The 25,884-nt window shown below is 37.7% G+C and overlaps 2 protein-coding genes across 9 annotated transcripts in view; both read right to left on the minus strand.

Moving 5' to 3' along the window:
* Positions 1-65: 65 nt before the first annotated feature.
* Positions 66-12,728, minus strand: pfn2b (profilin 2b). 5 transcript variants are annotated; one of them, XR_014120156.1, is made up of 4 exons: positions 11,775-12,726; positions 9,115-9,307; positions 7,488-7,694; positions 66-1,433 (listed from the first exon to the last, which is right to left on the minus strand). XR_014120156.1 is itself a non-coding variant. In XM_027006865.3 (4 exons), the coding sequence occupies exons 1-4, from the start codon at positions 11,910-11,912 to the stop codon at positions 1,422-1,424; spliced, it is 399 nt and encodes a 132-aa protein (XP_026862666.1). In that variant the 5' UTR covers positions 11,913-12,726; the 3' UTR covers positions 66-1,421. The 5 variants fall into 5 exon arrangements, 3 of the variants coding, with proteins under 3 accessions (XP_026862666.1, XP_026862665.1, XP_026862664.1); XR_014120155.1 differs by having other exon boundaries at positions 66-1,718; XM_027006865.3 differs by lacking the exon at positions 7,488-7,694 and adding an exon at positions 1,663-1,718.
* An 11,892-nt stretch (positions 12,729-24,620) lies between these two features.
* dynlt2b (dynein light chain Tctex-type 2B) overlaps positions 24,621-25,884 on the minus strand; it is a 12,436-nt gene continuing 11,172 nt past the window's right edge. For 3 of the 4 annotated variants that reach the window (XM_081708588.1, XM_035523144.2, XM_027006896.3), the window contains 4 exons: positions 25,758-25,884; positions 25,553-25,622; positions 25,089-25,182; positions 24,621-24,971 (listed from right to left, as the gene is read on the minus strand). The exon at positions 25,758-25,884 is cut by the window's right edge and continues 7 nt beyond it. In XM_081708588.1, the coding sequence (XP_081564714.1) occupies positions 24,924-24,971; positions 25,089-25,182; positions 25,553-25,622; positions 25,758-25,884 (339 nt within the window). In that variant the 3' untranslated portion in view covers positions 24,621-24,923. The remainder of the gene's footprint in view (positions 24,972-25,088; positions 25,183-25,552; positions 25,623-25,757) is intronic. The other variant, XM_027006897.3, reaches the window with a different exon arrangement.

Consider the following 25,884-nt stretch of genomic DNA (forward strand, 5'->3'; position numbering starts at 1 on the left):
TAAAACCCATTCATAACAAATGTATATGAAAATTTTTACTGTTCAAAAAAGGAAAGCTATACAAGTTTGTGGTTGAAAAATTTATTTGATCATTCTGTTAACAAGGTGACAGTCACTTAATGACACTTGATTTGTGGATATGAAATCATTTTTGTTTCCAGGTAAAAGTGTGGAGGGAAAGAATTAACTAAAATGAGTGGCAAGTGCTAAATCTGCAAATACTGATACTGAATTGACGCCAAACCATTTCACAAGGAAGTGCAAATAAAATTGCTTCATTTCTGAGCAGTTAAAATCCATGATCACATGGGTTCTTTCCACATTATGGCACAGGATAAACATTTTTGCTTCAAATTTCCATAAACCAGACTTTCAAGCACAAAAAATGACCCACTATGAAGTGTTTCAACTTTGTTTAGTGTCTTATTTGGGTAGAAGTGTTAATACTGAGCTTTAATACATTTTGGTATACTATTTTTAGAAGGTAATTTATTCCACAGTTTTGTGGAACTTTGTGGGCTGGCATAAAAAGCAACAATGAAAAGTTGTTGGCAGGCCAATGACTTGACAAGCCTTAATTCTTTGCAATTTGTCATAACTGGTAGTGCTTTACAGTCATCCAGAACATAAGACCAACTGTCATCATTCAAAATGAGTCAGAGAAATTGTAAATAATAATTGTAAATACTTTTGTAAGTCGCTCTGGATAAGGGTGTCTGCTAAATGCTGTAAATGTAAACTTTACAATTGGGGACTTTACAAGTAGGGATTCATAATGGATACATTTCCGAAAATTACCTCAAAATAACAAAACACTATTACAGAAGATGTCAAAAGAACTGTTAAGTGACTGAGCTGTTTGTAACAATGGAATGTCCACACAGAACACAGGGAAATACAGCCAAGTTCTAAAATCAAAACTATGCCCAGGCATCTAACTACAGTGAGGAAGAAGATACACAAGATTATTCACCAAGATGTGCACAGTGAAAGAGAAAGAAGAATCTATCAGTAATGTAGAGACAGTGACACAAGGAAAGAACAAAAACTTATGTAGTTAATCTCATCCACATTCTGAAGTTGTTTTTAACATCAGAGGTGCTCAATGGGCTTTTTTTTTTTTTCAAGCTGCACTACCAAAATACTAAGTGTTACTACTTTCAAGTTAGCTTTCTTTCACTTGATTTATTGGCACTGACATCTAAGCAAGACACTGCATTTTGTTTGGGAATGCGGAGGGGGCCCTGAAACAAACAAAACTGAGCAAAGGCATCAATAAGAGCAAAGAGTGTCATACAGGCAGGGTGTTAAGCATGAGCTGCTAGGTGGATGGGAAAGTAGGGTTGATTAATATCCAGCCTTCCTCAGGTACTTTTGCTTCTTGTTGAGCTCCCCTCCATGGGTGCCCTCTTTTCCCATCACTATAGCCAATGCTAGAGTACACAAGAAAAAAACAAGACAAAAAAAAAAAAAAAATCAATGAAAATAAGATTTTCCTGATCACTATTTGTTAACATAAAATTAACTAACATTAACCTCTATTTCCATAAATATGTCTAAAGTTTTTGTGTGCATGTTATTCCTCCCTAAACCCCCACCACCCCCAATTTGAAGGCTAAACTAGAACCCAGAGTCCCGTAAGTATTTTGCCATTGAGAATGCCTTCTTATTCAATCCGCCTCCATGGACCCCTTCTTTGCCCATTACAAGAACCAAGACTGGAAAAAAAGAGATAGAAAAGGGAAGTTTAGCAAAATTGAGGTTAACAGAAATTCCATAAATGAGATGACATAAAACAGCTAATTTATGGTAAAGGGGGAAAAAAAGGATTCAAAGAAAACATGCAAGTTACTCATATACAGTTATTCATATATATGAAAAAAAATTACAGCTACAATTCCAGTGTTAGGGAATGAAACATTTAGTCTGTTAATAAATTATTTTGGTCAATCAATTTGGTAAATCCAAATTGTCATGTAAAAGTTGAATAGCGATTACAAAAACAATCTAACATTTAGGATGGCTGTGGAATTGTTATTATACTGGAGTATCTGTTAAGAGGAAATATATCCATCAGAAAAAAGGCACACTGCTAAAACCGCAAAAAAACTCCTAACATGAACATTAGTGGAAGAGCATGCCTGTATAGTACTTGGCCTCAATATCTTTAATTAAAAGAAAAAAATGATCTAGAAAAAGCTAATGTTGAATTAAAAGAACCTACTAATTAGTGGCAATAAAATGCCAAAGACACCAGTGATGGCTTTACACTCAATATTCAAACCAAACCAAAAGTTCAGAGTTTCAAAATTATAATTCAGACAAATTGAACCCTGACAAAAGTAAAGAATACTTCATTTCTACTGTACTGAATTCTGTATCAACTCAAAAAGCTAAAAGACTGCACACTACACCATGCCTCGTTTACACCACCAGTGACTCAGTTCAGATTTTTCAGTTATATTATCATATTTGGCGATACCTGTACCTGTCTGTCTGTCTGTGTGTGTGTGTGTGTGTGTGTGTGTACGTGCGCGCACACAAGAGACAGCAGGAGATGTTCAAAATTTTTGTGAAGTATACAGAGCTTCCAGAGAAATGGGATGTTTTGGACAGAGGTCGTTCATCAGCACTTTGCTGTACACTTCACAGCGCATATATATGTATGTGTGTGTGTGTGTGTGTGTGTGTGTGTGTATGTGTGTGTGTGTGTGTGTGTGGACCTAACTATATTTTTTTAACATGCATTTTAAAAATTGCAGAGAGTAAATGAAATGTGCTGTAGTAAAATATGTAGAGATAATCAAAATTGCAGTGAAGTATACAAGGATTCCAGAGAATCAGGATGTTTCAGACATGAAGAATCATCAGTTGTGTAAACAATGTGCTTCTGAAGGAAGTGAAACCATTTTATTAGAAAAAGTTGTTGTTTAAATAATTTTTAAAAATCATGGTGTCATTAAAATAATTAAACATTTATTTTATGGGGTTCTAAATTTCCAAGTGTGTTGAGCATTTTTAAAAATGAAATATTGATATTAATGCACATAAAATCTGAAATATTGATATTATTAATACACATTCAATAATATCATGAATAGTCCAGTGCCAGTAATTAAGGCAGATATTTGTGTGGTAAACTTGGAAATTTGCTAGGTTTGAAACACCATGTGATTTTCCTACAAGGTAGTGACAACTGAGTTATGTTATGGTTTGAAACAATACAGGAAAAAATTAAATTATATAATTTAACATTGGTTAGCAGTTATGAATATAATTATCTTAGCATAATAAGTATTAGTAGCCTACCACTTAGAATAATATCTAATATCAACAAATTTAAATGTATATAGCATATTCTGAGATATAGCAACTGTTTCAGAGATGGGTGAACAAAAGCTTATTTATAACCAGTGGCTTCTTTTTTCTAAGCATAGATTCAGGCTGTTCCATGTAATGAGTTTATAATGAGCCTCTTAAAGATGCTATAACTTTTTTTTAACTTATGAAGATAATTTTGTTTTCGTTTGTCAACACTCTCCATGCCTCCATGCCTGAAATATAGGTTTTGTTGGACCACTAAAGATGATGTCATTGGAGTGTTCATTGATATGCCAAAAGTAATAGGACAGAAATTAGTATTGTGTAGGATCCTCTCTAGCTCAGCAGAGTACAGCAACTCGACGTAGCATTGATTCCACCAAGTGGACGGAAGACATCTGGAGGGATGTTGAGTCATGCCATCTGTATAGCCACGCACAGCTCCGTGATATCTGTAGGTGCAGGATCTCAAGTGCCAATGGACCTCTCCACCACAACCCATAAATGTTCGATTTGGCTCATGTCGGTCGAACGTGCAGGCCACACCATTTGTCTGAACCCTCCAGAATGCTCCTCAGACCATTTCTGGACGAATAGTGGAGTTTCGCATCATTGTGGGGGTATATAAATTGCTGCAAATGGTCACCCAGCAGTGAAACATAGTGGCCAATGATGTGTCTAGGCAGACCAGTGGACCGAACCCATGTCATGAGAACACACCCCACACCAGTATGGAAGCACCCACCAGCATGCATAGTGCCTTGTAGACAACAAGGGTCTATGTGTTCATAGGGTCTGCGCCACACACGAACCCTACATCAGCCTGAAACAACTGGTACCTTGACTCATCAGACCACACCATATGTTGCTAGTCCAATCCCAAGTGAGGAGCTATGTGTGGTGTCACGGTGTTAACAGAGGCACTCTAGTAACGCCACTTCTCAATCAATTTACATACTGCTATCACATGACTATTAGCACATCAGTGAACTTTGCTGTTGCTTAAATACATATGGACTTGTTCTGAAAAAATAGTAACATCAAGTATAGTTAAATGCATTTTATACATGTTTAGTGTTGATACTACTGCTCCATTTTATTCCTAAATAAACTGTTGAAAGGACTATTGTCTGTCATTCTTGTTCTTTCCAGATGTTTGTAGATTTGATTCCAGTATATTTGTATAGGTTTTAGGATCTAACTTAAAACTAAAGTAATGAGGTCTGAGATTAGATTTGCCAGGAAATAATAAGTAATCCCATTACAAGTTTAGTTAATTAATGAGTAATCATTAATGGATTACTTGAGTAACTATGCCAACACTGGCTGTTTCTATCTTCTCCTAAAATTCATAAGGAAAACAATTCTAGATGTTTTATTATATCTGCTTGTTGTCACCCAACAGAAATTATATCCAAGTTTCTAAATATTTTTCAACCAATTGTTCAGTCTTCACCTACATATGTTAAAGACTCTTCACATTTTCTACAAAGCCTTGAACACCTGAAAGAATAAATACTACCGGCCATCTCCCTACTTTTTTAAATGGACATTAAAAGTTCATACACAGAAAAAGAACTGATCTATACTTTTTTGAACTTTGGAAATCCATGGAATGAATGCTGATTTAAACATCTACTTTTTTTCTGACACAGACTGGTTTACTGTTTTCACCTGCTAGAACCTCAGAAGCACTGAAAACACCTTGCACTGCTGTTCACTTGACTACTCTGAGTGTGTATATAAATAAAAAATTCCCTACTTGTCCTGTCTTTTTCCTTCAAGCTCAAGTCTTCTACCAGAGGCCTGGGAGCTTGAGGGTCCTGCATAGTATCTTAGCTGTTCCTAGAACTGCACTGTTCTGGACAAAGATCTCAGATGTTGTTCCTGGGATCTGCTAGAGCTATTCTCCCAGGTTGGGGGTAACAGCCCCTAGTGTTCCAATTACTAATAGAACCACTGTTGCCTTCACTTTCCATATCTTTTCCAGCTCTTCCCTCAGCCCTTGGTATTTCTCAAGCTTTTTGCGTTCCTTGTTCCTGATGATCACTTGGGATTGCTACATCTATCACTACAGCCGCCTTCTGCTGTTTATCCACCTCTACTATGTCTGGTTGGTTAGTCATTACCATTTTCCATACTATCATTTATACTAATGCACTCATTTTCACTGTTAATGTATCTGACCTGCTACTAAGATCACTTAATTTCTACTCTCTAGTCTGACTAGTTTTCTTATTGTGACTCCTAGTGTTAGGAGTTTCATTTCCTATCTACTCCATTATTACTCCAATCACTTTGCAGCTCTTATTTATATCATGTACATAGTCATATATGTATATATACATTTTTCACTTGTGTCAGCATGTGTTTCATCACATAACATGTTTTACCACTTAATATGTTTCTTACTGCAGTAGCATCTTAGTGCAATACTGATGTTTGCAGTCATTGGAACACCTTCTAAGGCTGCTCTTGTATAAGTTAAGTACATAATTTATAAATGTATCTAGACCCTGCTAGATTTACAATTAATGCATTTAGATGATGCTTTTATCCCAAGCAACTTACAATTATGATTCAGTACAACTTGAGCAATTGAGAGTTAAGGGCCACACTCAGGGGCCCAACAGTGGGCTCGAACCATCAACTTTCCAATTACAAGTCAAGTACCTTAACCACTAAGCTACCACTCCCCTATTTATCTTATCTTATCTATAATACTAATATCAAGGTTTATAGTTCACCTGTACCACTTTTGTAGTTATGTAACTTACTTCTAAGTGCCCTATTTATTCTGATTTAATGTTTGTCTTCTTTTGCAATGTCCTTTGGGATCAACAAAGTGTTCTTATTTTGCCTGTATCTGGATGTCCAAGAGGATCTCAGCTTGGTCGTTCTCCACCATCTCTCGGGGGGGGGGGGGTGTTCCACAGATGTTTCTGTAAACTATGCCAGCCACATGTACATTCTGCCTGCTATCTTGCACCCCACAGTTATATGCTGGATTGTCTTTGCATAGTCTGCATCTGAGGTGCTGCCTGGTGTGGTAGATTCTAGCCTCTATTGATCTTTTATGCAGAGCTCATTCCTGTGCTGCCATGAATAATGCCTCTGTGCTATCTTTCAATCCAGCCTTTTCCAGCCATTCATAGGATTTCTCTATGTCAGCCACTTCCACTAACTTCCTGTGGTACATACTGTGAAGAAGCTTATCCTCCCATGGTGGTTCCTGCTCCTCCTCATTTCCATATTCCGTGAGTTTCTGTTGTCTGAGGTACTCACTAAGCACTTCATCACTGCGGTCCATCATCCTGGTGTTTCATCCTGGATAGTGGCTCTGACACTCACTAGTCCTCGGCCCCCCTCCTTCTGCATAGTTTACAGTCTCAGTGCTGGATTGGGAATGAAATCTTTCATTCACTGCAAGTTTTCTTGTCTTGATGTCAGTGGCTCCTGTCTCCTCCTTAGGCCAGTTTATTATGCCTGTGGAGTATCTTTGACTGGTAGAGCAATGGTGTTGATTGCCCAGATCTTGTTCTTTCCCATTGAGCTGACTTCTCAGGCAAGTTATCTTGCCTCTGCACAACACTGAAGCTCCTGTTAGGCATTATTGTGGCCAAGATGAGTAGGCACATGGCTCAATACATGAGTAGGGCCCAGAAAGGCATTGGCAAGAACAACAGAGGAGCCAAGCACCTGTAAGACTGTAAGACCAGAAACCTGTGCACCACCTGGATTGACTAGAATATGTTTCAATGCCCCACACATAGATCCAGGAATGCTTAAGGCTGTATAACAAAAACAGGACTCTAAACGCCTTCATCAAGAACTCAATGGGGCTGTGGAAGACAGCGCAAGAAGCCAACTTTTTGCATAAAAGTGTGGGATTTACGAAGGTGATGCCCTGTCCCTTTTGCTGTTCTGCCTGAACCCCCCGCCCCCCATATGATGTTTGATGCAACCATCAGGCACCTGCTCTACATGGATGACATCAAGCTGTATGGCAAAAGTGAACGAGTCATTAACTCACTAATCCATGTCACCAGGACATACAGAAATGACATCGGAATGTCATTTGGACTAGATAAGTGTGGTTGGATAGTTACAAGGAGAGGGAAGTTAGCTAGAACAAAGAGTATTATAATACCAGCAGCTACAAGTACCTTGAAATCCCACAAGCAAATGGGATTCATTATCGGCTGGCGGTTGATGGAACTGTCCCTTTCTGGGGGTCCTTCAGTTAACCTTTCAGGGTGGGTTCCATCCATTACCATCCATCATTTGTGCTGGTAGGCACTCATGGAGTGCAGTTAGGTTCTTCAGGGCCTGCAGCTGTCCAGTGCTTCATACTAGAACACGTATTCACTGGCCTGGAGTTTATGGAAAAGTAAAGGTAAGCCTGTTTACCTTTTTTAAACAAAACTAAACTATAGAACTGCATGTAGCAACAAATGAAAAAAAAAAGTTTCTAATCTGTTTTCTGCTGTAGCATCTTACATGAAACACAGATGCAGCTAAATGATAAACATCTTAACATGTGTATCTTCCATAAGATATGTGATCTCAATTCTGACTAGTCCACAGAAATAAACTAATGATGATGGACTAAAAAATTTGTGTCAACTGGTGCTGTATTGGTTTTAAATGAGGAGACTAGGGATTCTTGCTGACAGCAGGCCAATCAACAACAACCAAATACACAAACACACTCCCCAAATTAGTTTTTCCAAACGTTCTACTGTTTTTTAAATGCTCTGCAGCAGGGAAACATGTTCAACGTGTTCATATATTTCAGGATATTTCAATTACTTTGCAATTATGGAAAGATGATTCCATTGTCTTTTTCTGAAAAAAGGATGAATAGAACCAGCCTTATTCCCACTTGGGCTGTTTAGGTGAAAGCATACAAATGGTTATACCTTGAGCTGAATGATCTGGGGAAACTGGGCAGTTTTTCCTGACCAATACTGTTATTTTGATTTAAGTTAATGTTATGATAATGAAAATGTTCTAGAAGTTCAGTGTGTGTTTTCATGGTCCACATTATAAATTTGTTTTGTTCTCATGTGAATTATGGAATTGGATGAATTATATTAGACTTTAATATTAGACTTTCTAATTATAGTTTTATTAAACTATTGCAAAAGAAATTAGCATTACCATAGCAGAAGCAAATAAAGATTACTTATTAAGTATGCTTTGAAAATGTAACAATGTTTATATCAGACTTTAAATTTTTTTAAAAACAAGGAAATTTCAGTTTCCTATGATATGGGCCTTTTACAAATCTTAACAGCATTGTTAATGAGGTTTAATTAAAATCACAGATCTTACAATTTGAAAACTAAATTATTTAAATTGTGATTTTGATATAAAATTGACTGACTGTTCAGCAAATGTACAGGAAGTGCCAGGAGTTCAAAAAAAATGTGATTTAAACACTGACCAGGAACATTCTGTTCCTCATTACAGCCTGATCATATTCATGTATTAGACTTTACAGTACTTCTTGCCCAATTGGGAAAACAATCTTTTTTGCATGTTTATATAAAAATTTGATAGAAATCAGAAGTAAAATACTCTGAAAGGGGTAAAAAAAAATCTGAACTGTAGCCTGTGTTGTAAACACACCCATGGACAATTCTGAAAATTAAAGCTAGAGCATATCCAAAGTGGTATTGAAGAAAGGCACATCACCACAGCATGCACACTAATCTACTATATTTCATAAACAAATTATGCAACCACTCAAAACTCCAGCTTTTAGAAGCACAAGAACCTGAAAATTACCTTTTGCAGCTCTGCCTACAGAAATGTTGTACGTGGGTTCTCCTGCTTGACTCTTTGTCCTGATGTCCATCGTCCAGTCATTGTCCACTAGCAGACTGTCACGGATGACTGAGCACTTCTTGGAGCCGAGGGTCAGACCACTGGTGAAGAAGCTTTCTCTGTCTTTCCCTACCAGGACATCAATTTCTGTGGGCTTATAAGTGGAACACATGAACCAATATCAAATGTGGACCAAAATTTACTTAAAGGATGAAAAATATATTTGGCCTCTGATCCAACTTTTTCTTCCTGGAAAGATGGAAAGACACAGTGTTAAAGAAAACTGTGCTCAGCTGGGATCCAGTAGGCTTATTACCTGACCTCATTAACCAAAACTAAAGGTAAAATACATTTAGTTCAACAGCCATCCACTGCAGTGTTTCAACCCGTTTTATCCATGAAGAAGTACAGTAAACTTACCACAGTACTTTACCAGTACTTTACACCAGCCTGATTATATGCGCAATACAGTAGGCTTATGACCTGACCTCATTAACCAAAACTAACAGTAAAATACATTTAGCTCAACAGCAATCCAAAGCACTGCTTCAACCTGTTTTATCCATGAACCAGTAACGTACCACAGTACTTTACACCGTCCTGATATGTACAATATCCTTTAGTTCCTGTAGTCATTATGATTTAAACATTTACCAAATGCAAGAAACCTGGTACAGTACCATTCTAAAGCTTCAAATGAATTGTTTTTACTTATTTGTAGTTCATGATACAACTGGTAAAACTAGTATGTTTAGAACTCTATATTTTTAACAATGCAGAGAACACAGGGGAAATCACTAAATTCAGCAATGTGCCAAGTACCATCATGTCATATTGACCACAGAAATACTGACTATGGATGCCATAAGATCCCTTCAGGGTAGTCTGAGGTAAACCCACTTTTGTTGCAGTGTGCAAATAACATTCCACCATAACCAGGCCAAAGCAAGGGTGGAGGTCCTGGAATTGAGAGCAGGTGAGGCAGCTTTCATGCATACTTGTGAAAATTTAGTGATTTCCAAATCACCCCTCCCTCATATGTAATAGCAGCACCTGCATAAGATCTGTTCTGCTCAAAAGGTCAGCACACCACATTCAAATAATCCCGACACTGATGATTCACTCGGATACTAAATGCCAATATTATTTCATATAAGCAGTTCCCTTTAACTTTAGATCTGTATAATGCCAAGCACTTGTCAAAGTGCATAAGGCTGTATGGACACTAAACCTGCACTAGGCTTGATGGGGTGATGGAAAATGAATTAATAAATAACACAAACAAATGTTAATACATGAATTGTCAAAACTGACAATTAAACCTGACAAACCCACAAAACCCAGTGAAAATAAACGTAAGGGGAAAAAAGTGAGGCCAAAAGATTTGAATTATGTCCTCTGTGAAAACCAATTATTGCCAAAAAAAAAAAAAAAAAAAGTAGACAGATGCATATTGCACCTGTGACTTTCAAGAATAATGTTTGGTTAAACTTAATCCTCCCAATATCAAATAAATCCTGCAGCTTCCACAATAAAAACTTTCTAGGTGGTACACGCTGTGCATATAAGATGTATTTATGTCCTTTCATTTGTAACTCAATTTGTAACTTAAACTAACAAGTAAACTTTTGAGAAGGGAACATAATTGGATTTTTACAATCAAAACATACTCCCACTCAAGGTAAATCACACTGTTTGCATACGTGGTCCAAATGATCACACAACTTTTATGTAGTCAGCTTTATATGGGCGCCTTCTACAGAGGCGTGGGAATTCAGGTATACAAACAATGGAAGACAGCAGGTCTTTCGCCTGCTCCGTTAAATAATCTGCTTCTAGTATCAGCCTCAAAGTCACAGAAAACAAACACCAAGTATAAATGGTGAAAAGAATTAGTTTAGGTTACATCACGATTATGTGGAAAGTCTATATTAGCATACAACATAGATCGTAAATAGATTTTAATAAAAACAATGTATCAGTGTTGGTTTAAAACGTTTTGTTTTATTTTATTTTTAACCTCTGTGCCAGTATTTCTGGGAAAACTCAACAACAGCATCGTTCCAGTAAAATTTGTTTTGCTAAATTTCAACGGCCTGCTTATTTGCTGGAGCTTCTGCCAAAGATCACTCGACACAAATAACAGCTAAAAGCAGCAAACAGCAAAAGCAGAACTAAAACACGTTAAAATCACGTCAGCTAGCTAGTAAACGCTTGCTTCTTTCTAGATAGCTGTTTAGGACAGACTGCCTCAACTACCATCTCATCTAACCAGTGAAATAGGTAGCTATAGCTAATCCAAATAGCTAGATAGCGAATATGTTCAACCGTAATTGTTCTACCATTAATATCAAACACTAAAGGTAGAGGGACGTGTGTGTAACCTTTCGATATTTTCAGCTAGCCTAGTTATAAATAGAATTGTAAGCTTCAGTCCAGTTTCAGTTTCTGAACTGAAATAACGTAGGTTAGCTATCTAGCGAGCAAGCGTCTAAATTATTGTCATATAGCTAGGTTTGGATATTCACAAGAGGCAGGGTGATGTCCAGTCGCAATGGAAATACAAAACAGTGTGTACGCACCACCCAGACTGTACAACTGGTGATGATAAAGGGCATTACCGTTATGTTGTTAAATGTACCACCCTCCTGCGCTGCCCAGACGTATTTTGAGTCTGTGTTGTAACCAACAATGGCGGAATCTTGGCAGCTGCCATCGGACATCAGGTTATCCACATAGATTTGCCAGGAAGACGACATGGTCTATTCTCAGTTCAAATGAAATCAAGTTACGACTACCTTTATAGCGGAATCTAAAAAGTTTTTAGATATCGGTCTTGCGCTTGGAACAGGCTTCGCTTCTTCTGTCTAAAACTGGCCAACGAAGCCGCTACAGTCGGACAGAGACTGGGTGTAGTACCAGTAAAATCATTCCGCGCAGGCGTTGTTAGGTTTGAATTCATTCTATATCGGCTATAGAGACTGATGAACAAATGTTCCAGTTTGTCTTAATTTTCATGTATATCCCATGGAATCATTTTTGTTGCCACTAAACACAAACGGTTTTGAACCGTATGACTGAACTAAATTATATTTATTGTGCTCATTAAAAAACAAACTAAAGGTATTGTGGAAAGAGAGCAAGAGGCGAGAAGGGCACTACTACGATTCCCAGGTTGTAAGTTAGTTAAATTTCATGTTTATCTTGTACAGTTATGTGCTGCCTCTGTGCTGTCCTTCAGTCCAACCTTTTCCAGCCATTGGTTGGATTGTTCAGTATCTGCCACTTTCAGTATTTGCTGGTGGTACATACCGTGCAGAGGTTCATCCTCCAATGATGGTTCCTGCTCCTCCTCATTCCCATCCTCTTTGGGTTTCCGCTGTCTGAGGTATTCACTAAGCATGTCATCACTTCTTGCCATCTTCCTTGCATTCTCCTGGATCTGATGCTCACTAGTCTTCGGCCCCCTCCTTCCACTTAGTGTACAGTCTTAGAGCGCTGGATTTGGGCTTAAACCCTCTGTGCATTGTTTGGAGTTTTCTTGTCTTGATGTCAGTGGCTTATGTCTCTTTCTTTGGCCATCTTTTTATGCCAGTGGTTTAGTCTCATTATGTCTATGTATTTAAACCCAGTCATTGTTCAAGGTCTTGTTGTTTAAGTGGTTCCCTGAACTCAACCCACCCCAACCCACCCCAACCCACCCAGCGTTAATGTTAAATGTGTTTGAGTTCATGTTATATGTGAGTGCCATTGTCTTCCGTCTTTTTCAATAAATGTCTGTCTACATCGACGTCGTCTGTGCATCCTGCTTCTCGCCCTGCGGCACTCGGGCCGTAACAAAATGACCGACCGCCACAGGACACCTACTCCTTTGATGTATAATGGACTTTTCCTGGGGAAGTGGGCAGGGGATTCCTGCCGACATCCCAAGCTGCTGCCTGGAGCCCTGAATGTTGGGAAGAGGACCATGGCCAGAATTAAAATAAATAAATTTTTTATATATATATATATATATATATATATATATATATATATATATATATATATATATATATATATATATATATACATACATACACACACACACACACACACACACTTTGTTTTTAGACCCGTGTTGATTTGAGACTAGAAAGTTAGAAAGTTTGTCATGTAATGTGAATTACATAAATGTGTATGTTTGTATGTTGTGCACTCAGAATTTAAGAATGTTTCGTGCACAACACTATTGGATAGGAGAGAGTTAACAAAATAAGGAAAAAAGAGAGATCCCTTCTGCACTGCGTTTTTTTTTTTTTGTTCAGAAGTTGCTGCATTAAAACATACTCTAGTGAGAACCCTACTTTGGTGCTTGGACATTGAAACACTTTACATGGTGTCAGAAGTGATTACTGAACTGATTGCTTCAAAAGATGGTCAAATTTAGTTCACCTGAAAGCTTTGCTTTCATCCACCCTAGGGAATTGGCTGACTGGAAACAGATTTCAACAGTTCCGTTTAGCAAAAAAAACTACACAATGAAGAAGGTGAGGTGCGGGTTAGTTAATTGATTTATGCCATGGGAAATTAGTCTAAAAACATATTCATGTCTTTCACATTCAAAGTGTAAGGGGATGAAAAAAAATGTATGTTGTGTTAGGAAAATATGACATATTTCTACCCCAAATGGAACGTGATTCACAAGCATGTCTTATCAAAGGATACAGTGGGCTGGTGAAAAGGCAGAAACCTGCATAAGAGCCCTTTTCGAACTGAACTTTGTGAGTTTTGGTTAACAGGGAAGAACACATTCATGACTGCATATTCATGGCAATTCTTGGTATGGATTTGTCACAGCAACTCCAACTAATGGCAGATCTCACATTAGCCTGTACCGCTCAGTGTGAGGTGTTCACTTTAATATAATTATGGCTTCATTATTAATTTCTTCTGTGAGACTCCTTGGTTGATGACTAACTAGAAAGCTTTCATCTTCAGTATCCTCATCAAACAGTTGCATTATAAACGAAATGTGACATTAGTTACATTAAATCAGACTAACAACAAGTCCATTATTAACATTCAGAGAATGGCAAAAAGCAGAGAAGAGCAAAATTGGTATCATAAATACAATTTTGCATGATTCTTGCTCCAAAAACTGGTTGCCACTAACGACTTATCTGGATTTAGTACTATTCTCATTTTAATTGATAGTTTTGTCATTAATTTAAATTTCACACTGTTATATTAGTAGTAAATATTGCTTTCAGCATGCAGTTTTCACTCCTAAGCTTAACCTTAAGTTTTTTTTCCTCCAAAACACACACTAGCATTCAAAAGTTTGGATTACATTGTTGATTGAAATGGTATAAACTAGTAAAACAGATGGGCTGTTTTTGAATTTTGAATATTTTGAGAACATTCGTCAAAAAAAAAACTGGATAGCTTGGCAGAGCCATTTTGGAGTATACCATGCTTTGTGGAAAGGTCGCTAGCAGATTGGGTAAAGGGAGCAAGATCTTGCATAATTAATCAGATGCCAAAAAATGTAACACCCAGATGTTTTCACCAAAACAAGGTATCAAAAATTCTTCATGTTCTCTGAGTGTATTACTATAAGGAAGCATAATGCGTACATCTGAAAATTAGCGAGTTTGGAGCGAGATAAGTAGACTAATATGTCTGTGATAGGACATAGCAAGCCTTGATTCAGTCAATGTGGAGTTGTGAGCATTTTTGGAGACATTTGCTTTTGTTTATTAAGAAAGGAGACTTTGAAACACAGTACTTAGAAATGATAAGATAGTCTGGTCTTATGCGAGGTGCGAACCGCAAAACTGACTAAAGCATGGGGGTGGGGAGAACCCCCCACTGAACTTTGGCAGAGACAGACTTCCTTTCTCCATTTCTTAAACAAGTCGATAAACTCTCGTTAAGCAGTACGAAATACTCAAATCAGGGTTGTCTTAGTTTATCATACCATTGACCATAGATTAATTCGGATGTATTTGTTTCTTTTATTCTTATATTATCTTACTAATTTACTTTCACTAGTGTGTATTTGTTGGAATTTACCCATCACAGCTCATACTGAACATACCCCTTCCAATACACTGCTGAGGAACCCACACAATTTCACAGCAAGGATGCTACACTAACCACCATTTGAGAAATGGACCTTAACTCCTAGCATGCCAACCTGATGCCTGAAGTATCAATGGATACTCCCTAGCTCTCTCTGTTCTGTCCAAAGGATACAATGGAACACACACATGCATCTCCAGACGGTTCGACAGGGTTGAACGCCAGTGAGTCGTACGAGCTCACATTTCCCGACATATGTTACCAGCTCTGACAAGTAAAATGTATGAAGTAGAAAAAATGATGAGTAATGCTCAAAACCTAAGTGTGAAAGTGAGTTTAGTCCTCACACATTGAAGCTGGAAGTCTCTTGTCTGAAGATGGAAAAACATTGAATCAAGAGAACTGGTTTGAACACAAAATGGCATCCATTAGAAATTGAATAAAAGTGACTCAAGAATGGATTGCAGCTGTGCACGAATCCTCATTGCAGAAATTGAGTAATGTGGTAGCCGACCCACAAGATACTATAAAACCAAATGACAGTGTCTCTGAAGTTGGAGTCAACAATGTTGCACATGCCTGTATGTGTGGATCTCAAGTAAGCCGCTTGTCAGCAGCATCACAAGTTTTGTCAGCATGGGTTAGACAAAGAGGCAGAGCATGCAGCCCTGTTTGAATGTGCTGCCGTTTTGAAGAAAAGGCCCAAATTAAGGTTAAAAAAGAATAACTTGAGTTATAAACTGTATTAGCTGAAAGCAGAGCAAAATTAAAAGTGCTCAAAGAGTTTGAAGAGTCAGAAGATGGTTTAAGTAGCCATGTGCTAGTACAAAGGCTACAAGGTGGGAATGCAAAGCAGGAAAGAACCAGCATTTTACTCTCTGAACTTGTCAGTGAGAACCTTCTTGCACAATTGCAAACGCTGCACTCCCAAGTAACACAAGTGACTCGTCAACACTTTAGTTGCAAAGCAATGGATATTCCTGTGTTCATGGGCAACACACTGAAAGCACTATGGGGATGAATTAAGGATTGCAAGTGTGTATATTAATAAAGATTTCCCATCATTAGACTTAATTTGTGACCAGTTTAGAGCTGTGCAATGTTTTTGGTTGGATGTCGCAACTTTATGGAAGACATAGAATTTTTAGAGCAGATGGACAACCCTACCAACTTATGGACAGTGGTGTCAAAATTGTTCTACAAACTGAAGGAACATTTGTGTGCTGAAGCTTATGATACCAGAAAGAGAGGAGGCAGAAGAGCAAGGTTTGCTAACAAACTCAATTACTTGTCAGCACAATGGGTCATAGTCATGTGATATCGGATTTGAAAGTGTGCAGGCTGGAAGACACCAAGTACATTGAGTTTCCTAAGGGGTTCACTCATAGTATCATATCTGTCCACCTTGAGAATATACACAAACAGTCAGATATACATAAGTGGCTGTAGTAAAGTACACTTACCAGGATTAGAAGCAGATGTCAAATTTATTCAAATGTATTTATATAGCTCTTTTTACAACAGCTGAGGTCACAAAGCAGCTTTACAAATGTCAGACTCCAAGCCCCAAGTGAGCAGGCCAAGGCCAAAAGTGGTATGAAAAAACTCTCTAGAGCATGAGGAAGAAACCAAGACTCAAGGGAGCATCCTCCTCTGGCTTACAACAGACACTACAATAGTAACAATATAAACAATAAGTAGAAGAATTTGTAGTGAAAGAGAAAAATAAATAATAAAAATGAAAAAATAAGCAATGTTTGCTGTTTTTGAAACTGTGTCGTGCCAACACGAATGCTTCAGCATACTAGCCGTTACTGCTCTCTAGCTGTATAAATTTTTTCCTTGGACTCAACTACATTCTACCTGGAAACCGACAACTTCCATCGAAAACTACTTGATCATCACAAACTACATCTCAAGAATTACCAAAAACGTAAGTAACGTTAACATTTAGCTTTTCCATCATGGCTTCCTTTCTCCTTCAGTGTGCTGAGTGCAATATGTTTAGTTATTCTTCCTCCATTGTTAGTGATAGTTTTATTTGTAGGAAGTTTACATTAATTACTAGTTTGAGGAAGAAGATTCTAGCGCTAGAAGTGCACATCCAGACCTTAGAAAGTGTTAGACCTATCGAGGAACTAGAAGTACAAGCTCTGGATGCCTTAGGGGAACTTAGCAAGCTCTCAACTCTGGCACTACAGCCCTTGCATTGGGGCTAATGGATGACCTTACAGCAAAATAGACCAGCTTCGACTCGCCCATGGGAGCACTACATATCCCCTAATTCGCTCGGTGAGGCACCCATTGAGAAGCCTATTAAAAGAGCTCTGGTTATAGGGGACTCTATTTTGCGACACGTGAAATTAGGTAGGCCTTTATGGACACCAGCGGCAGTAGTTAGCTGTATACTGGGGGCCAGGGCACCAGACATTGCAGGTAATCTTAAGGTTTTAGGTTCTCCAAGATAGTTATTCATGTAGGAGCTAACAATATACACCTTCATCAGTCAGATTACTGAAAATAATATTGAAGAGGTGTGCCAATTAGCGAAGGCAAGGTCCAATGCTGTAGTATGCTCTGGTCCCATCCCAATTCGGCGTGGCGATATAACGTACAGCCGGCTATCTTTGCTGAACTGCTGGATGTCCAAGTGGTGCTCACAAAACATTGTGGGGTTTATAGATAATTGTGTTATGTCCAGCTGTATGTCTGTATTCTGTGTTCCAGGTTTTGCCTCTGACTCTCCGGTAGCCCCCATCCTGATCCACACCAGGTTTTCTGGTGAGCAGAGGACAATATAAAAGGAAGAGGAAGAGGAAGCGACAAAGGACTCGGCTTAGGGCTCATTGGAGAAGAGTTTGTTATTGCTGCAGTTTGAGTTTGTGTTTGCTAGATTTTGTGTGTATGACTTTGGGTTTGCTCCTTGTTTGTTTGATTGCTAGATAATATACGTTTCTTTCTTGTATCTTGTGTATATATATATATATATATATATATATATATATATATATATATATATATATAGAGAGAGAGAGAGAGAGAGAGAGTCCTCTTTGTTTCTAAAAGTGTAGTCAGTGTAGTCATTGTCTGTTTTTTTTTGTTTTTTTTTGTTAGTTTAGTCAGTCATCTTTTTGTTTCCAGTGTGGTTTTTGTTTGTTGTGTTGGCCTTGGTCACTCCTGATGCAATTGCACCAGTTTCTTACTTTGAACACCAAAACTTGTAAATACACTTGATCTTTGCTTTAAACTTTATTTGGTTTGGTTATTCATTACATCACTCATTTCTACTGTTGTAACACTCAAACCCTATGTTACGGCCTCCCAGCCTAGAGAGGGTCATAACAATTGGAACATATTCAAAGGCAAGCCTGGTCTTTTAGGGCAGGATTGTATCCACCTCCTAGGGAAGGTGCTGCTCTCCTTTGCTGTAACATAAGACACAGTCTCATTACAGACCAACTTAATCTATGACAACCCAGAGCGAAGACCAGGCAGCAGACAAAAAGGCTAAACCAACCATCTGCTGGTCGCTATGTGACGTTACCTGAGGTTCATCATACTGACACTGTGTCTGTTCCCTGCGCTAAGCAGAAATACAGAAAACAAAGAAAAACATGCTTTAATAACATAATTAGTATTAAAGAAACTGAGTAACTAAAGTTACAGAGCACTGCCTGTACCTTTCATCTAAAGCTGGGCTTACTAAATGTTAGATCCCTAACATCTAAAGCATTCATGATAAATGAAATCCTAACAGATCACAGATTCAATGTACTTTGCTTAACAAAAACCCGGATCAAGCCAAATGAGTATATAGCTTTAAAAGAAGCGTGTCAATCTGGCAACAGCTATGTACACCGACCTCGTCTAACTGGCTGTGGAGGTGGCATTGCAGTTATTTATACTGACACATTAGGCATGAACCAGAAAGCTGGTTATGATTTCGAGTCCTTTGAAATTATTTTTACTAGCATAAATGATGTAGCCAGTGATAAGAAGCCCAGCCAGCCTCTTCCACTAATTGGCATCTACAGGCCAAAAGGACCCTACCCATAATTTATTAAGGAATTTGCAGATTTCTTTTCTAATTTAGTCACTCTATTAGAAAGAGCCATTACTGTTGGTGACTTCAATATTCACTCTGATAGTGCCCAAGACCCTCTGAGATTGGCCTTTAATTCTATATTAGAATCAGTTGGTTTCACCCAATGTATAACAGAACCCACACATTCTGGTGGACACATGGTTGTCTTAGTACTGACATACAGTGTGGACATAGAGATCATAGTTATACTACCCCAGTCAGATGCCATCTCAGACCATTCCGTAATTTCATTTGAACTACGTATGAGCCACAATATAGTAACTTCGCCTCACTACCATACCAAATGCACAATCACGTCACCTAGACTTATCATTTTCTAGGATACCCTCAAACCCCATGGAACTTGATCAAATGAATGCTTAGAACCAGTATTCTGCTGCACACTCAATGATGTTGCTCCACTTAAAAAAAAAATAGGGACAAAAAATTAGTATAATAATCAAATTCACAATTTAAAACAAAACACTCGAAAAATAGAATGTATATGGCGCCACATGCATGGAAGGAGAGCCTTCCCAAGTATAGAAAAGCACTTATTACCACTTGATCATCTTATCTTTCGAGCCTAATAGAAAATAATCAAAATAATCCTAGATTTCTTTTTAGTACAATTGCACATCTAACTAGGAATAAGACTGACACCAATGCTCGGATTACAACACCACATTGTAGTAATAAGTTCATGGATTTCTTCAATGAGAAAATTAAGCACATTAGAGTTAACATTAAGAGCATTGACATGACATCAGGCAGCAACTTACGGATCAGAACAACCAAGCCAAAAAGGCTCTAGAATCCTTTATCTCTATCCAAGAGCCAGAAATTACATTCCTGATCTTGCGCTCAAAATTCTCCACTTGTTTACTAGATTCACTGCCTACCCACTTACTTAAGAAAATCCTACATTATGTAATTGAACCTTTACTAAGTTGTATGAACTCCTCCTTGAACCTTGGCTACATTCCTAAATCATTCCACATAAGACCACTTATCAAAAAATCTAATCTTGACCCATGTCAGCTGTCAAACAACTGGCCAATTGTAAATTGGGGAACTATAATGTGCAAAAGATGGACTCTGGCAGATCTAACTATGGCAGCACAACTAAAAGGATAGAACCATAAGGAACCACAGGCATGAGGGCACCCTTGAAAATCAGAACTCCGCTGCTGTCAGTCAACAAACGAGTGACAAAAGAGAAGTGACAACATAACATCCCTGATTACCATAATTCTCATTGCCCATGGACCCCCAGATCTACACCTTTACCTAAGATGGGAAATAGTTAATAAAATGCATGACTGTACAGATTTTCAGCCTAGCTTTAAATATTGAGACTGTGTCCAAGTCTCAAACATTTACAGGAAGGTTATTGCATAGTATGCAATTTCCTTCATAGGAAAAGGCTCTGCCCCTTAAAGCAGATGTTCTTATTCTTGATCTAAGCAGATGCAGTGGGTCGTAACGCACTAGGAGTTCTCTAAGGTACTGTGGAGCACTACGGTACTTTGTAGATCATTAGAAGTATTTTATACCACGGGAATTAAACAATTTTTTATAAACATATAGATACATATTATTTTTGTGCTTTAGTACAATTTACATTGTAGTTATATGTAGTTTGTGATATACAGAACATTTGATGCAGCTTATTTTACAGGCATATGCATTATGCTATTTTGACTGATTGCATGCAATGAAAGGATATTTTTATAGGAAGTTTCCATTTGAGATGCTGGTTTTTGGGAAAGATACTATGATCCAGGAGCTGCGTGGGTTGCTGCTATACTACTGGTGTTATACTGCCATCTCTGGTCTCCGGTCCAACTGACAAAAACAAGCATCTTCCATAGTTACAATAAAAGTTCCCCAACAAGTGGATTTTGTGTCATATGGTGGGATGGGGGTCTTTTGTATAGTTTGCTTGTCCCCCCCCCACCCCAAAAAAAAATTAATTATGTGTCATTTATTAGAGTACCTTTTCTTTTCCCCTTTCCTTTACTGTTATATAGCTTTTTGTGCATATACAAGGTCTGCAAAGTTTCAAAGCCCAAAGTACATTCCAGATGGAATAACTTTCTCACAGAAACCACTTTGCCTCAATGGAATACCAGCCCTTTACCTTTTTAAAAGATGACTCACAGTCCTTGTGTTGTATTGTATATTGTATTTTTGTGATTCCCTTGTGAGTCTGTGTTGGATTAATCACCCAGTGTAAATGTTTCCTTATGCTTGATTTAGGTCATTTTCTTTGGGTCAGTTGTAGTTACAGGTTTCTCTATCTTCAGTTTGATTTCCATTATTTTACCTCTTTTATGGACCCAAATAAATTATTCATGTTTTGTTATAATTTCTCAGATTTCCTTTTGGATAAATAAAATTTCTGTGCAGTATATTAATTGCACCTTTATATATATATATATATATATATATATATATATATATATATATATATATATATATATATATATATATATGATATATATGTGTGTGTGTGTGTGTGTGTGTGTGTGGTTGATGAGTCTAGGATTGGAATTGGTTAGGAGTGATCAAGGACAGGAGATGTTAGACTCTCATGCACTTTTCACTGTCAATGAGAGGGATCTGAAGTGCAGTGTGGGGGACCAGGCACCCCAGAAGGCCATGGAGCTGTATCTTCACAGTGAAACACAGGCCATGAGGCTTTGCATTCAGAGTGGAACACAGGCCATTCACAGGTCCCCAAGAGGCAGGTAATTCCCCAAATCAGTGCATAGGAGCATGGAAGTATAGCCCATTCTATGCAATACAGATGTCAACCAAGACCAGACCATCCATTGAAGCCTGTATCTTGATCAACTCTAAAAAAGCATATGACTGAATGAAGGCTATGTTGCTAGCTGTAACTGGGCTGAAGACTTCAGTGCCTAGACCTGCACATAGACAAGAAGGTCAACACTATCCAGGTGTATACTAAAGTGATGTGCTGTACCTAGTGTTGTTCTGAAGGCCTGAACCCCTTTAGTAAGACCATCAATATGAGTGTTTAGGGATACAGATTCAGGTGTGGAGTTACCAACAGCCACCTCCTGTACATGGATGTATGCCAAGATAGAAAGTAACATTGACTGTCCTCCTGACCAGGATCAGGCAAATAAAATAAATAAATAAATAAATAAATAAATAAATAAATAAATAAAAATTTACTCAAATAACACAAATTAAATCTAAATTATAAAAGTGGCTGTTCAAAGCTGTTGTAAGGGTTGGTGCCAAGCCTCGAGTCAGGCACACCACTAATCAGGCTCAACACCCAGGCTAGACCTTATATAAGCCCAGTGACCCAGTTATTTAGTGCTGGGTCTTTGTCAGAGTTCTGAGCCAAGCTCCTGGCCGGTAACGTCACTTCTTGTCTGCGAGGGTGTTCGTGTTTTTATATGTCCCCTCTCGTTTCCCCTCGAGTCTGTCTCTCTCCCGAGGCTTCCCTTAGCCATTGAAGTTCCGCCATGTTTTCTGTTTTTGTTTGGGAAGTTTTAGTTTGGTTTTCCCCAGTGCATCGGGGTTGCCATTTCTTCCTGTGGCATCCTTTGTTCTTCCTTTTTCCCTTTTGGTGTTTAGTTTTTTCCTTTTGTTTTTCCTGATCCAAGCTCTAAATGTTCTGCACACAGGCCCACCATTGTTAGTATGTGGTTGTTCACCCAGTAGGCTATTGGTGTCATCACCTAAATGACCTAGGTTTAATCCCACCTTACAGCTGTTTTTTAGAACATTTCTAGGACAGAAGCACGTATGGCTCATAGACTCCACCTTGTCGTAAAAGTAACTTTTGAGGAACAGGTCATTATCAGAGTACCATCTTGTTCCCCCTGTTTTCTTTATCTTCTATGGAAGAAGTAATGTAGTGGACAGGGCTGAGATATATAATCTGATTTAGAAGGCTGGCTCAGTTATGGGTGTGACTATGGATTCACCATATGTCATTATAAAGTAATGACTTACAAGTAAGATTCAGAATGTTTTATTGCATTAAGTCCTTTACATACTAACATTATATTTAGACAGACTAGTATTGCTTAGGAGCTCTACTGAAAAGATTTAGAAGACATTCCTTCTGTCTTTAGAAATGTATTTTCAGGGAGAAAATTTGGTTTGTTTATTTGTTTTAATTAACTAGTTCTGATTTGGTTAATGTTTTAAAGAAGAGTAAAAATTCAATTTATCCCTGAGGGATAAATAAAATGAACCTTTGTTGATATTAATATTAATATTATTATTATTAATAACAACAACAACAATAATAATAATAATAATAAGAAGAAATAGTGTTATCTGCTAATGTAATGTGGTCATTGCTACAGGTGGTTGTACAATAATTAGTCATCAACACATACTGAGAGAGCTGTCTCGGGTTATGTTTAGGTAAGGTCATGGGAAGTAGGGGTGTTCAGAGTGCTACAGCACAACCACTATAAATTAAAAAATCCTCATGGTAACCCCCTCTTGAAACATGTTCTCAAAGCTATGTGATTAGGATCACTGTAAAAGAAAGGTTGTTGCCAGTTTTTACTATTTGAGATCTTTAAGTCCAGTAAACCATTCCAGATGCAGCTGCATAAACCCAGATTGATTTTAGGACTAACTAGGCATGCCAAATGCTGAGGTGTAATCAGTTAGCTCCTATAATAATATCTATGTCTAAATTCTTTATTATCCTACCATGGGAACTTTGTCTTGCTAGGTGTTCTAGTGCAGTATGGTGAGACAGCTACGGCACCATCACCTGTGAGGGCAACTGAAAGATTGAAAATCATGATGTAAAGATAATCACTGAATTATTAGTAATAAATATGCTGTTAATCTCCTTTACATTTAAGTATATACTGCTATTATAGATGAATACACTTATAATTTTAAGCATCCATTTTTGTCATACATGTCTAGTAACTAATTTCAATCACATACGATTTATTATTTGCATACTTGTCAGTGATGGAAAACAAGGCCTATTAAAATCTTACTGCACAGCTTACAAGGTCAGCCCCCTACCTCACATGTGACACCTTGTATATATTGTTAGAAGAAAATATCTGTACCAGAACCGCCAAAAACCTTAAGATAGTGTTTCCACCCTTGAAAATGAAAGGAATAGCCAGGTCGCTTCAGAATTAGCATAAAAATCACATACACTCTGGTACAACAGGTACTATGTCACTAGTAGAGTACATATATAAAATACCCTCAAAATATACCTGATCTTATCAAACTATATTATTATCACTGTTTTGGAAACTGAACAGAAATAAAAAAGAATTAAAAGATATTGACATTTTAATGTTCACTTTAATAAACTTTAATAAAAAAATGTGCATTTTAATAAACAGAAAAATTACCAGGACTATAACGCCTATGTTTTAATTGAATATTTAACAGATTCTAACAATATAAATGCAATTTACTGTTCATATGCTTGTTGCGGTCATATTCCAAGATGAATATTGAAATAACTCTCTAGTAATTCCTTACAGAAAAATGTCCTACATGTCAAAATCCAAAGGTAAACTAGTTAAAGCTTTGTAAAGCAGTTGCTTGCCTGAGGCCAGACACTGGCACTTCCTCTGGACTTTCAATAGTAATAAATTCCAAATGCAGCAGCCACACAGAATAAACTGTCCTGCAGAAAAAGGGCAATATCATTATGGTTGAAAACTAAGGAAGCAAAGGGGAAGTGTGGAGATTATAGTTCTGTATGATATTTGTAGCCTTATTCAGCAGTATTTTTAAGGCTTACATTCACGTATATGTCCTTGGCATAACTGTCCGTGTCTGCATCCCAAAAACAGCGAGCTGCCATCCTACAAGGAAGGAACAAATACTTTGTTTCCCTTGTGGAAAAAAAAAGGAAATAATACAAATAAACAACAAACCCTACATTTCACCTTCTTCATATCTGTTCATATAACACTGTTGTGAAACCAAACAAAATAGATTCTCTCAACACTACAAGAAGGCATTCAGGTGTCAGTCAGAACCACTGAAGCCATAACTACCAGTATAACCAGTTTTGATTACATTAAATTTAGATCTTAAAGAGAAGTTCCAAATACAACTGCAATGTCCTCATTCTGAACCCAAACCTCCAAGATTTTTATGCCATTGTTCAAAGAAAAGGAAAATATAATACAAATAACCGCTTTCTTAAATGTGTCACTGTGATTATGTATGACAGCTATCAGTGTGCACCAATACACTTACTTCATTCCCTCTCCACGTTGTTCTCCAATAACCACCTGCACAACCAGCTTGTATCTGTTAAAGCCAAGCTCTGAAAAGAAAAAAACTACTTAGAAACTTCATCCTGCTCCAATTAATGATAATTAAATGTATCTTTCTGATCTGAAACTTTTTTAGGATTAATGGAATTTTGGTAAACTATTCCTAACCTGATGATCAGCCTTACCTTTCAGCCGATTTTTAATACTGTTTGCCAAAGAGAGCGACAACGAGGGAATTTCCTCTGAGACATATTGTACCCCAGAGAGCTGCTCTCTCTGGATCTCTCGGATACACTTTTCCACCACTCCCAC

Source organism: Electrophorus electricus, chromosome 26, assembly GCF_041902795.1.
Source record: "Electrophorus electricus isolate QZ-2024a chromosome 26, ASM4190279v1, whole genome shotgun sequence".
Lineage (NCBI taxonomy): Eukaryota > Metazoa > Chordata > Actinopteri > Gymnotiformes > Gymnotidae > Electrophorus > Electrophorus electricus.